The sequence below is a fragment of the Lolium perenne genome, chromosome 1 (genome assembly GCF_019359855.2).
Source record: "Lolium perenne isolate Kyuss_39 chromosome 1, Kyuss_2.0, whole genome shotgun sequence".
NCBI lineage: Eukaryota > Viridiplantae > Streptophyta > Magnoliopsida > Poales > Poaceae > Lolium > Lolium perenne.
In genome coordinates this window covers 62,659,843-62,671,990 of record NC_067244.2, presented here as the reverse complement: position 1 = coordinate 62,671,990, position 12,148 = coordinate 62,659,843, and the positions used below count along the sequence as shown (strand labels likewise).

The following is a 12,148-nucleotide window of genomic DNA, read 5'->3' as shown; positions in this document are numbered from 1 at the left end:
ATAAGCATATACCAGAATGATTCATATGATGATCATTGGACGACAGTAAGAATATCCTTGAGTACTTTAGAAGAACTAAGGATATATATATATATAGTTTTGTATGGGGTAATAACAAACAAATCGCTGTAAAGTGTTGCACCGATATTAGTTTGATCACATATAAAAATAAAATACAAATCTCAAATTAGGCTAAGTGTTGTTTAAAAGGTAGCACAATAAGCTAGAAGTTGTCTATGCTAGATTTAGAAGAGTTCTAAATATTGTGACGGATTCTACAAAAGAAGGCAGAGTATGTCATTGTTTTGACAATGACAAAGGATGTTAAGTCAAGAGGTTCTTTGAGAACTTGGTGTAGTTCCGACAGAGTCAGAACTTTGAAGCTATATTGTGTGTGACAATATTAGTGACATATTTCAAACCGCGGAATTAAGGTTCCACCAGAAGACCAAACATATTTAATGCCGACTCATTTGAAAATGAGTGATGCGTTGAGACGCAAATGAATTACAAAATACATACGTTTCTGAGCGTGTCAGATCCGTTGACTAAAACCTCTCCCGTGAGCAATACATGATAAAACACCAGAAGACCAAGGTGTTATATCTTTACAAATGTAAACTAGATTATTGACTCTAGTGCAAGTGGGAGACTGTTGGAGATATGCCCAAGAGGCAATAATAAAATGGTTATTATAATATCTTTGAGTTTATGATAATGTTTACATACCATGCTATAATTGTATTAACCGAAACATTGATACATGTGTGTTATGTGAACAACAATGAGTCCCTAGTAAGCCTCTTATATAACTAGCTTGTTGATTAATAGATGATCATCGTTTCATGATCATGAACATTGGATGTTATTAATAACAAGGTTATGTCATTATGTGAATGATATAATGGACACATCCAATTAAGCGTAGCATAAGATCACGTCATTAAGTTATTTGCTATAAGCTTTCGATACATAGTTACCTAGTCCTTATGACCATGAGATCATATAAATCACTTATACCGGAAAGGTACTTTGATTACATCAAACGCCACTGCGTAAATGGGTGGTTATAAAGATGGGATTAAGTATCCGGAAAGTATGAGTTGAGGCATATGGATCAACAGTGGGATTTGTCCATCCCGATGACGGATAGATATACTCTGGGCCCTCTCGGTGGAATGTCATCTAATGTCTTGCAAGCATATGAATAAGTTCATAAGAAACCACATACCACGGTACGAGTAAAGAGTACTTGTCAGGAGACGAGGTTGAACAAGGTATAGAGTGATACCGATGATCAAACCTCGGACAAGTAAAATATCGCGTGACAAAGGGAATTGGTATCGTATGTGAATGGTTCATTCGATCACTGAAGTCATCGTTGAATATGTGGGAGCCATTATGGATCTCCAGATCCCGCTATTGGTTATTGGTCGGAGTGAGTACTCAACCATGTCCGCATAGTTCGCGAACCGTATGGTGACACACTTAAGGTTTGATGTTGAAATGGTAGAACTTGAATATGGAATGGAGTTCGAATATTTGTTCGGAGTCCCGGATGAGATCCTGGACATCACGAGGAGTTCCGGAATGGTCCGGAGAATAAGATTCATATATAGGAAGTCATATTCCAAGTTTGGAAATGATCCGGTGCATTTATGGCAGGTTCTAGAAGGTTCTAGAAAAGTCCGGAAGAAATCACCATGGAAAGTAGAGTCCCGGAGGGACTCCACCTTGCATGACCAGCCAACCCTAAAGGGGAGGAGTCCAAGGTGGACTCCCCTAGGGTGGCTGGCCAACCCACCTCAAGGAAAGGTGGGAGTCCCACCTTGGGTAGGACTCCCTCCTTGAGTAGGTTTCCCACATATGGGAGTTTTTAGTGTTGGGGTCTTATTCGAAGACTTGGACTAGAACTCTTGGGGCTTCCACCTATATAATGAGGGGCATAGGAGAGGGGGCTGACCACAACAAGCCTCAGCCTTGGCCGCACCCCTTAGAGGGCCGGCGCCCAACCCCCTCTCCCCAAACCCTAGCTACTTCTCCTCCTCCACCTCTCCCGCATATGCTTAGCGAAGCTCCGCCGGAGATCTCCACCGCCACCGCCACCACGCCGTCGTGCTGCCGGATTCAAGGAGGAGCTACTACTTCCGCTGCCCGCTGGAACGGGGAGAAGGACGTCGTCTTCATCAACACCGAACGTGTGACCGAGTACGGAGGTGCTGCCCGATTGTGGCACCGTGATCAAGATCTTCTACGCGCTTTTGCAAGCGGCAAGTGATCGTCTACCGCAGCAATAAGAGCCTACTCTTATAGGCTTTGGAATCTCTTCAAGGGTTAGTCTTGATCATCCCCTCGTTGCTCCCGTCTTCTAGATTGCATCTTGGCTTGGATTGCGTGTTCGCGGTAGGAAAATTTTTATTTTCTATGCAACGTTATCCTACAGACCCCTGTGCTAGGGCCTTGTTGTCTTCATTAATTGTTTGGACAGGTTATGGGCTCGGAATTATTGTCCTAGTTTTTTTTGAGGGGTTTACTTTCTTTCCAGTGCCATGTCAATAGGCCATTTGTGTTTTTGTGGCCTAGCAGCATTGGTATGCATGTTTGGGTGTCGACGCGTCATGCTGTCCGTCACATAGTATGTCATACATCGATGCATGCTGATTTGTGTCAAACACCACCTTAGATTTGTTTTATTAACATATGAGTGCATGCATTTATGCTAGCTATCGGTTGGGTGCAAAGAAACAAGCTAGTGATCAAGACTAGTACAGCCACACGCAGCGAGTTTGCTAGTCCGAGAAAGTCCCGGTCATAGTCCCTGTCATTTTGTTGACTTTAGATATGTGCTCGATCGAGCGAGTAGGAGATCGATCCGGCTGTCAACATCTGAACCTACGACTCTAATGGAGTACAATTCAGTGCAGTGGGTACCCATCATCCGGACTAGACGCGTAAAATTAATTACACAGGATCGACATGGCAACATTGTTAACTCACTGCCTCTCGATGTTAATCACCATGGTCACATCACACAATTAACCATCTTTATGTATGGTCCCAGATCCCATGGCCAAATGAAAGGTTGGAATCATAGAAATCAGCTGAAGTGTCACTCGCACTAGTAATAGAATTAGTGTCAGTCTGTACAGGGTTGCTAGCTTGTATACTATGTAGTGATCATCAGACAGTATGGAATACTAACCTTCAATATATATCGAGCTAGAGGAAATTAAGGAATGAAATAAAAGGAAACATCAGAAAAAATATGTATATACGCACATATGTACAATGAGTAGTGATGATTAGTTCCCAGATTCAGCAAGAGAAACAAAGTGAACTGCTGAAACTAGAACATATATATATACTAGGTAGAAGTGTGTCAATCAAGCACAACACAAACACATGGACGTCATCTAGGCTCTACTGTCTGTACTGAATTATTATTAGCGAATCATGTATGACGAAATCAATATGTTCACTACTGCAAGTGAAGATGCGAGGCAGCACTAGCAGCAGAGTAGGAGTCCTGGAGCAGCGATGTGGACAGCAAGCTGTCCAGGAAGTTCCAGTCGATGGCATTAGCAGACGCCCCTTGTCCCTGGTGCTGCTGGACGTCGTAGCTGGCATCGCCACAACCTATGATGGCAGTGGTCGTCGGCGGGCTCCCGATGAGCTGCGGGATATTGCTGAGCAAATTCTTCTTGGACTCTAAGTCCTCAGAAAATTGATCATGGCTGGGAAAGGTGAAACCACCCGCTCCGGCAGCAGCAGGGTGCAAGTACCGAAGATCCCCGCCATGTCCATGTCCATGTCCGTGGAGGTGCAGCTGCCCGTTGTCGTAGTAGCTGCCAGGAGCTGCGGCATAGGCAGGGAAGACGAAGTGCCTCTGGTTGGGGACAGGCTTCTGGAACGCGCGGCACACCACCCATCCTTCCTCCTGCAAATCATCACAGTCATCGTCAACGTTGAATTCTCAAAAGAAGAAGAAGATGAAGGATAGCTCAAGAAATGGAAGAAGATCGCTTGATGAAGAATTACCTGGGTGGGGGCGTGCTCGTTGGTCTGGAGGCGGTACTCGTGGATGATCCAGTCGGTCTTCCTGCCGTTGGGTGCGCGGCCCTTGTAGAAGACGAGCGTCTTCCTCATGCCGATCACACCCCGGTTCGATCTCGACGACAACACGGCCTTGTCACGGCCGGTGGCCTTCCAGAACCCGGCCGACGTGGCCCGGTTCGTGCGCGTCCCGCTCGGGTACTTGCGGTCTTTGAAGCTGAAGAAGTACCGCTCCGACGATGACAGGTCATCTTCTCCTTTGCCTCCTCCTGTGCCGCACCTCTCTGGGTGCAGAAAGAAAAACGAAATTGTTCGTGAGAAACTCACATAGATTTGATCGATCACCATGTTGAAACCTGAGATGAATTTTTGCATACCTTGCAGGTCCCATGGCTCGATCCGGTAGAGATCGACCTCCTGGATGATGTCGAGGTCGATCTTCTGGGAGGCCACCTTCCTGGCGAGGTAGTACCCGACCAGCTCCTCCTCTGTGGGGTGGAACCTGAACCCTGGGGGAACACACGACTCCTCCTGATGCTGGGCCATTGCTAGTATCTACCTGCCTCGTAGCTGGCTCTCTTCTGGCTGAAACCAAGCACAACCTTTGTCAACTCGCTACTACTAGGTAGCTACTATCCTGAGATGAAGAATGTCGCTAGCTGATCCACTGATCATGTATATATGTGGAAGCGTGTGGACCAAAGAAGGAGGAGATCTTCTTAGATAGCTAGAGATCTAGAGAAGCACAATGACTGCTGGCTAGCTAGCTAGGTAGGTGCACTCGTGCAATACTGCAATGAGACTATGAGAGGTGACCTGACAGCGAGCAGAGCAGAGCACACGTATGTATGCGCACACTCGCTCGCATGTCTGCTATTTATACATATTGTGATGAATCTATAGTAGCTATGGCTCACACCAAATCTATCTATAATCTAGATGTCTACCATATAAGTGGAACGCAATCATGTCCTGGATCCATTTCTGATGGCAACTAAAGTACACTTGTAATCTAGCCTGATTGCAAGCCCTACTTTGATGGGATTGAGTGTGGGTCTAGCTTGTAAAGTGGGAATGAAAGAGGGGGTGAAAAGGACCTGCGGTGCATGCTAGCTGCTTCTGGCCGGCTAGCTGTGAGTGTGAAGCTTTTGGGGGTATGAATGCAATACATTCATGTTCCTTTGAGTGCACTTCAGGATTGGCCTCCCCTCTCCTCACACTCGGATGTGCCTCTCACACATCCACCGCCACTTCTCTCTCTCCCCCCGATTTCGGTGTATTTTTCATCATTTTTCTACGCTGGCCTACTGGTACTGGACACGTACCTATGCTACAGGTAGAGAGAATATCTGGTCTGTGGTCAATTTTGTGGTGGACTGGAATAGTACATGTTCTTTCATTCGTTGCAGGGACGAAGATTCAAGCTAAACATGGGACAAGTTAGTTAATCAGCTCAGCTCGACCGGACCGGTGTACCTCTGAAACCTTCCTCTCCATGACTCCATGTGCTGGTACGTTGGAGAAACTCAACACACCATGTACTGGTAGAGTACCTATGAGGTGGGGGAGTACCTATCTCTAACGCATATATACTGACTAGCAACAGTACGTATCATTTAGGTACACATGATCAGTACCAGCAGGAATATGGTGAGGCTTCCATTTCATTCAGAGGTATGTTTGAGCTATAGTGCTCCCTTCTAGTATATAGTATGTTTGAGCTAGCTAGCTACATGAAAGTACTAGCTGGTAGTACCATACTGCACTAGGCTCATCGGCCATGATAACTGGTTTGATGTACTAGCAGTGCACGACGATGGAACCAAACAAACTAATTAAGAAAGAGTACACATGATTAACCATATCATAGGGTGGGGACTCACCAAACCGAGTAGGCGAATGGAGACGAAGTCGGCAGATATCGATCCGAGAAGGCTATAGAATTGCTTGGTTGTTGGAGCAGAGGGAATGAAGCTGTTGTTCTATATGATGCAGATGCAGTAGTTATAGCTAGAGAGAGTGAGAGCCAGAGAACGATGAGGCGCTCAATTGCAAAACTACCGAGACGATGAAGTTGGTAGCTAGGGAAGCTTAATTGGGGTCCTATTTATACAAGCCAAAAGGTATCCATCGGATTGTAAGGATGCACATCCAACGATCCATCCACCGATTTTGCGGTGACAGCGAAAGATTAGAGAGACGGGGAAGAGCATGGGAGGCAGGGGTAATCTCTAGTGGTAAAAAGCATTTGATCGCGCATGGGGGTGGCTACAAGTCTAGCGGGGGGTGGTGGTGGTGGTCGATTTGGTCGGCTAAGACGAGCAGGAAGAAGAGCCATGGTCCTTAAGTTAACTAGCGACCGCACCACAAAAAAGAATCTGCATCAGTCTCTATCCGTTGAATTAGCTTTCCTGCCGTTATATTGGTGTGCAAGACTTGCTCACTTTTGCTGCTTGCAACACACGTTAATCATCCCGTCCGTCCCTCTTCCCAGCATCAGCTGATCAATAGATATACTACTACACGGAATCAATTAGTAGTAACTAAGATCATGATAAAATGTTTATAGCTTTTGGTTCCCTTGTACCAATTGGCGGACACTTGCTGGTGGGCCTGCCGCCGGCCGTCGAATCATCCTCGGGCAATGCGCGCCCATCATTGCATCTCCATTCATCCTCTCCTGGAGTTGCTGCAACACTAGTACGAGTAGGCAGCATAGCTGGATTGTAATATCCACCGTGAGTCGTCGTTGTCTGGCTTGGTGAATGGAATGTCTTCTACTCCATCTAGGATTTTACATGCCATGGTTGTGCGCATCGATCATGGCGTGCATACCCATGGCCGCCCGTTGATCTGTGATCACGACCTGTCATCGCATGCATGCTTCGTATCTTATGCACAGATTAGACGGATCTGTGTACCGTATGTTGCAAATTAACTCGCTTATAAGAACTAAAGTTGCAAACCAGATTGATCAATCTTCTTGTTTACCCCATTCATAATTACTATATATATATGGGGCGGCAATGAATTCATAAATTCACCACATTTAGAAATTCGCCAAATTTTATAGGTTTACCAAATTTACCCACTTTACATCACATATTCACACCATTGGCATACAACATCACATATATGCCACAGTAGTCATCAAATTTAATCGCTTCCTCCTCATCCTCGCACATGCTCGGATCCACCTTGTCCACGTCCGGGGTTGAATAATATCTCAAAGTTTGAACACAATTCGATCTCAAGCTTCAAAAATATCGGAAAGGTAACATTTATGTAGGCCTAGAACTATATATGCGATTTTATTGAAAAATGAGATTGGTTAAATATGTTTGATGGTTTGTACTGTATGATTTAAATGGATTTCTGCTGTTTTAAATGAAAAATTTACATTCTTTGAAAACTTTGAGAAAATGAGATTGGTTAAATATGTTTTATTTTTTACTGCTGTTTTAAATGGATTTCTACTGTCGAGAAGTACTCTATTTATGAGGTTAAGTGAGCTTCAAAATGTTTATCGTGAAAAGGGAGCCTAGTAAATCAATAAGTTTAAGTAGTGAAAGTGGACCTTTTCCAACTGAAAAATACAGCTGAAAAGTGCACTTGCCAGAAACGGCCCCAACAAAAGAAAAATACCGGAGCTAATAAGTCACTTTGTATCTCGGATCAGATAGTTAATTAGGGCTATCTAAAATATGCGACGAAGGAAGCATATATGCATCCAACAGTGGCAGACAGGGTGCAACAGCAAGCTAGCTCTGTACATATTTCTCCACTAGTTAGCTCTCTTGCTTGCATCTTACGGTTGTGTTGGGAAGGGTCGATACAATACACATATAATCCAAGCTCTTTCCAGGTTATTAATTAGTTCATCAGCTTCCTTATCGGGGAAAATTAGTGGAGACATCCGGCTGCCGCTGTTTGCAAGTTGCAACTGCATTTTCAGGTACTATGTACGTACCGTGTTGATAGATGCAGCTTGTGAGACACAAAAGTAGTGTCTTGTACCGTGTTGATAATTGCCAGTGACCAAGTGTATACTAATCCTATGTTTGAGCTAGCTAGCCAGTAAGTAGTCTACCTAGCTAGGCTGATTATACTGCGACGACAAAACGAAGATATACATCATCAATAAATGTTGATGAGCAGCAGAGTGTATATATGGACTGATCATGTCGCCTGAGACCAGTACGTACACATATACCAAGTAAAGTACAGTGAGAAAAAGACAGAGAAAAGCCCAGAAATGCCAGGTCAGGAGGTGGACACGTATCTTGTGTATCGGACTTAGGAGTCGTGGTCCGACTGATAAATGGTACAGTGATCTTGTGTATCAACTGATAGTTGCAGTTTGATTTAGACGGACGAGTACTCCTACTTGTATGGAGCTAGTTAGCTAGATGTCTGAATCCATTCATCATCAACCACCTATGTTTTAGTAACCATCATTGTACATTTCTGTTTAGCTAGCGATAAATATATATGATGATTGGATTTTGAACATGAAACGAATCGGTTTATCGTTTCGAACAAAAAAAAGATAGATTCAACACGGAACGCGTAGTGTCACGGTCTGTTGTCTCTCGACGGATCGTTATCTTTTTAGAGGGACGATCCAAAAGGTGATGTGGATCCTTGGACTGAATAGGACAAGGACGTGGGATTTGTAAGAATTGTATTGTAAACGAATTCAAGGCCATCGATCTACTATAAATGGGGATGAATTAATATCGAATCACGCGGCCAGGACTCTCGATCGGACAATAATGCTTGAAATCAAGCAAGAATTCAACATCGAGTCAAGACACGGAGAAGACACTACTAGCAGGAGTAGCTATGTCACCATTTTCCAGAAGGGTGAGTGAGTGAAGTGAGAACACCGACCGATATGTGCGTGACTGAATACCGATTTCATGTGTATGCAGCGAATAGGAGAGGAAGGCGCACGCGCTTCCATCCTTGATCTTTTTTGCAAGGAGGATCACGCGCATAGCTAGCTAGCTACATCAGTACATTATTCTATTTTTCGAGATTTTTAAAGACTTTGTTAAGTACATTTCACTTTGTTCTTTACCGTAAGTTGGTTTCCACCAAAAATTTCTCATATTAGTATATAGTAGGATAAAACTTGACATGATGTAACAAATACAGAGTAAAATAATGGAATACTCTTAAACACTAGGATGAACACTGGTAGAAATATAAAAATGTCGCTGAAAGATGAACTGACTGTAAATATCGGGATATTTATTTGGGAGTCTTTTATTTCAGCCTGAGTTTGTTATGCACACTCACTCATTCTAAGTTTCAAAGTATTGCGAAAATATTTGTGCACGTAGAGTACTAGCAGTATTCTTGTGTAATTAGATCGATTTCAAGCTATGCTTAAATGCGATGATGGAACTAGCTTCCCCGTCCGGCTTTCCAGGAATCAAGTCCAAATCGCGCTGGATCGAGCTTTTGGGGATGATTTTTCTTCGTGTCGCGTTTGGAGGACGTCGCTGTCCAGCTGTGGCCTCCAAACGAGGCTCTAATTTTTTTTGCTAGAGTATTCGAAAACACACCCATTTTTATTAAACATAGCATACAAATGAAAATGTTTGCTAAGATTTGTTTTCAATTTAAAATACAACGAACAATAAGAAACTGAACAAATATAATAAAAGTCGGGCTAGATCAAGGCGCTGCCGCATTTGCTGATAATCCTTTGATCCTCCACAGATGATCAACGAGATCATTTTGAAGTTGCTCGTGAACATTGCTGTCACGGATCTCTGCGTGCATGACGAGGAAATCAGCAAAATATGCAGACACGTCATAATCAACCTCCGCGAGAGGGCTCTACCACTCATAGGGACCAACATGTGTCCTGATCCGATTCTTGCGGTCATCCTCGATGATCATGTTGTGCATGATCACACAAACATGCATCACCTCCTACATTTGACCGTGAGATCAGCTTAGAGCAGGGTACTGAACAATAGCAAATTAAGCTTGAAGCACACCAAATGCCCGTTCGACATCCTTCTTGCAAGCCTCCTGTCGCGAAGCAAAGTGGCAATTCTTCTAACCTGATGGAGCCGGGATTGTTTTGACAAAAGTCGGCCATTTTGGACATATATCATCGGCTAGATAATAGCCTTTGGTATATTGGCGGCCATTGATCTCATAGTTGCATGGTGGAGCATGACCTTCCACTAGTTTGCGGAACACCAGAGACCGTTGCAACATGTTGATGTCATTATGTGATCCCGCCATGCCAAAGAAAGAATGCCAAATCCATAGGTCATAATCTGCCACAGCTTCAAGCACCACACTGCAATATCCATGACGCCCTTTGTATATACCTTGCCAAGTAAACGGGTAGTTCTTCCATGACCAGTGCATACAAACGATACTTCCAAGCATCACAGGGAATTATCTCTTTGCATTTTGGACCATGATCCTTGCAGTCTCTTCTTCAGTTGGCACTCTCAAAAGTATTTGCCAAACTTTCCTACCACAACTCGGCAAAATTTGTACATGCACTCAATGGCAATAGACTAACTCATACGAAGGTAGTCGTCCTGTGTGTCGACAGGTGCTCCGTATGCAAGCATCCTCATGGCAGCGGTGCACTTCTGAATCGATGAGAACCCGGCAATGTCAACATCGTCGTGCTTCAGCTTGAACTAGGGATCGAACTCTCGAATGTTGTGGAGGATATTCATGAACAAACCCTTGATCATCCTATACCGGCGTCGAAAATTGTCGGCATGTGTTGGTTCATCCGCAAATTAATCGTTGTGGATCATGGTATGCCCCTCCATCCTCTGTCGGGGCTTCGATTTCTTTCTCTGCGCCTTTGAACCTCCGTGACGCGTCCTCTTCCTCTTCCCCGCCTCGGTGTCAAGCATGTTTTGGAGGGACGCAATGATCGACAAATGCTCCTGAATGTCGGCGTCGAAGCCTTGCTCTCCCTCCATCAATTGGACGATCATCTCGTCGTCGATATCCATGTCTGAAGCAAAACAAATGGTTAAAATTCATCTGCCGCAGAGGAGGCAACTAACAACGACCTGTCGCGTCGTGCCTACCAGACAAGACGCTGAACACCTTCTGTGCGCGGAGGAGGGGCAGATTTGCCGGCGCGTTCAGGGACGTGTTGGCGAAGCGGTGGCGGTGAAAAGGATGGCGAGGAAGCTAGCAGTCACGACGGTGCTCGACTCAGGAGAGATTGGCCATCGAGACGGCTGGCAAATCGAACGACGGCGGAGTGGTGGAAGGCGCGGGAGGGGAGGTGCGACTAGAAATAAAAGACGGGAACCAATCGTCATGGTTTTGGTCGCCACCAGGTGGGCACCCACCTCGCTTCTCGCTCTGTCCGACGCGCCCGGAGCGTACATGTGGAGCGGGGACGGGCTCGGAGTGTCGGACATCGTATTGAGCCGCGTCAGGCGGAAGGAGATTTTGGAAGGCGCGTAGGGACGATAAAATGGCGGCGCGCCTCAAAAATCTTTGGAAGACGTTTTGGAGGATGCTAGTGGAGATGCTCCAAGGTGGATTGACGCGTGGAGAGGAGACATGTATCTGTTCTTCTCCTTGGCCCCCAAAGTGCATGCACCCATCGCTGCCTGCCAAGCAAGATAGGATAGCTATTGATCGAGATACTGATGGAGTTGAACGTACGATCGACCAATGCTGCGTGCGTGACCACGCAGTTACCTCTGTCGAGGAAGAAGCTAGCAAATTCAGTTACTACTGCGCGTGCACCGATCGATGCCAGCCACTCTCACATCCTGATCGCCAATTTGCTTCCAATCGATTCCGCTTCTTCTTTTTTCCTCTCTAGCTCTAGCTTCCTCCGGAGAACTACTACTATTCACAGTTTGCGATGGATCGATCGAGCGCACGCGACAGCGACGAAGACGATACCGCGTGGTCGTTGGTCAAGGAGGAAAATCGAGACGGATCATTGCTACCCGGTTTCAGTTTCGTCGCACTGTTGGTTACTCTGCCTACGATTCTTCAGGATTCTACGACAAAGCATACTCTATGCCGGTCGATCTGCGGCCGTTTGTTGCTTTGTGTCCTCTCCTTTCAATTG

At 45.2% G+C, this 12,148-nt stretch overlaps 1 protein-coding gene across 1 annotated transcript; it reads right to left on the bottom strand.

The window, feature by feature from the left end:
* Positions 1–3,237: 3,237 nt before the first annotated feature.
* LOC127295336 (NAC domain-containing protein 30) lies at positions 3,238–6,347 on the bottom strand. The gene is made up of 4 exons (XM_051325272.2): positions 5,937–6,347; positions 4,431–4,638; positions 4,039–4,337; positions 3,238–3,937 (listed from the first exon to the last, which is right to left on the bottom strand). The coding sequence occupies exons 2-4, from the start codon at positions 4,597–4,599 to the stop codon at positions 3,479–3,481; spliced, it is 927 nt and encodes a 308-aa protein (XP_051181232.1). The 5' UTR covers positions 4,600–4,638; positions 5,937–6,347; the 3' UTR covers positions 3,238–3,478.
* Between the last annotated feature and the right edge of the window lie 5,801 nt (positions 6,348–12,148).

Coding starts and splice junctions, on each gene's coding strand:
- LOC127295336 (XM_051325272.2), bottom strand. CDS start 4,599: ATGGCCCAGCATCAGGAGGAGTCGTGTGTTCCCCCAGGGTTCAGGTTC. Junction 4,338..4,430: donor CGAGCCATGGGACCTGCAAG/GTATGCAAAAAT, acceptor TTCTGCACCCAG/AGAGGTGCGGCACAGGAGGA. Junction 3,938..4,038: donor ACGAGCACGCCCCCACCCAG/GTAATTCTTCAT, acceptor GATGATTTGCAG/GAGGAAGGATGGGTGGTGTG.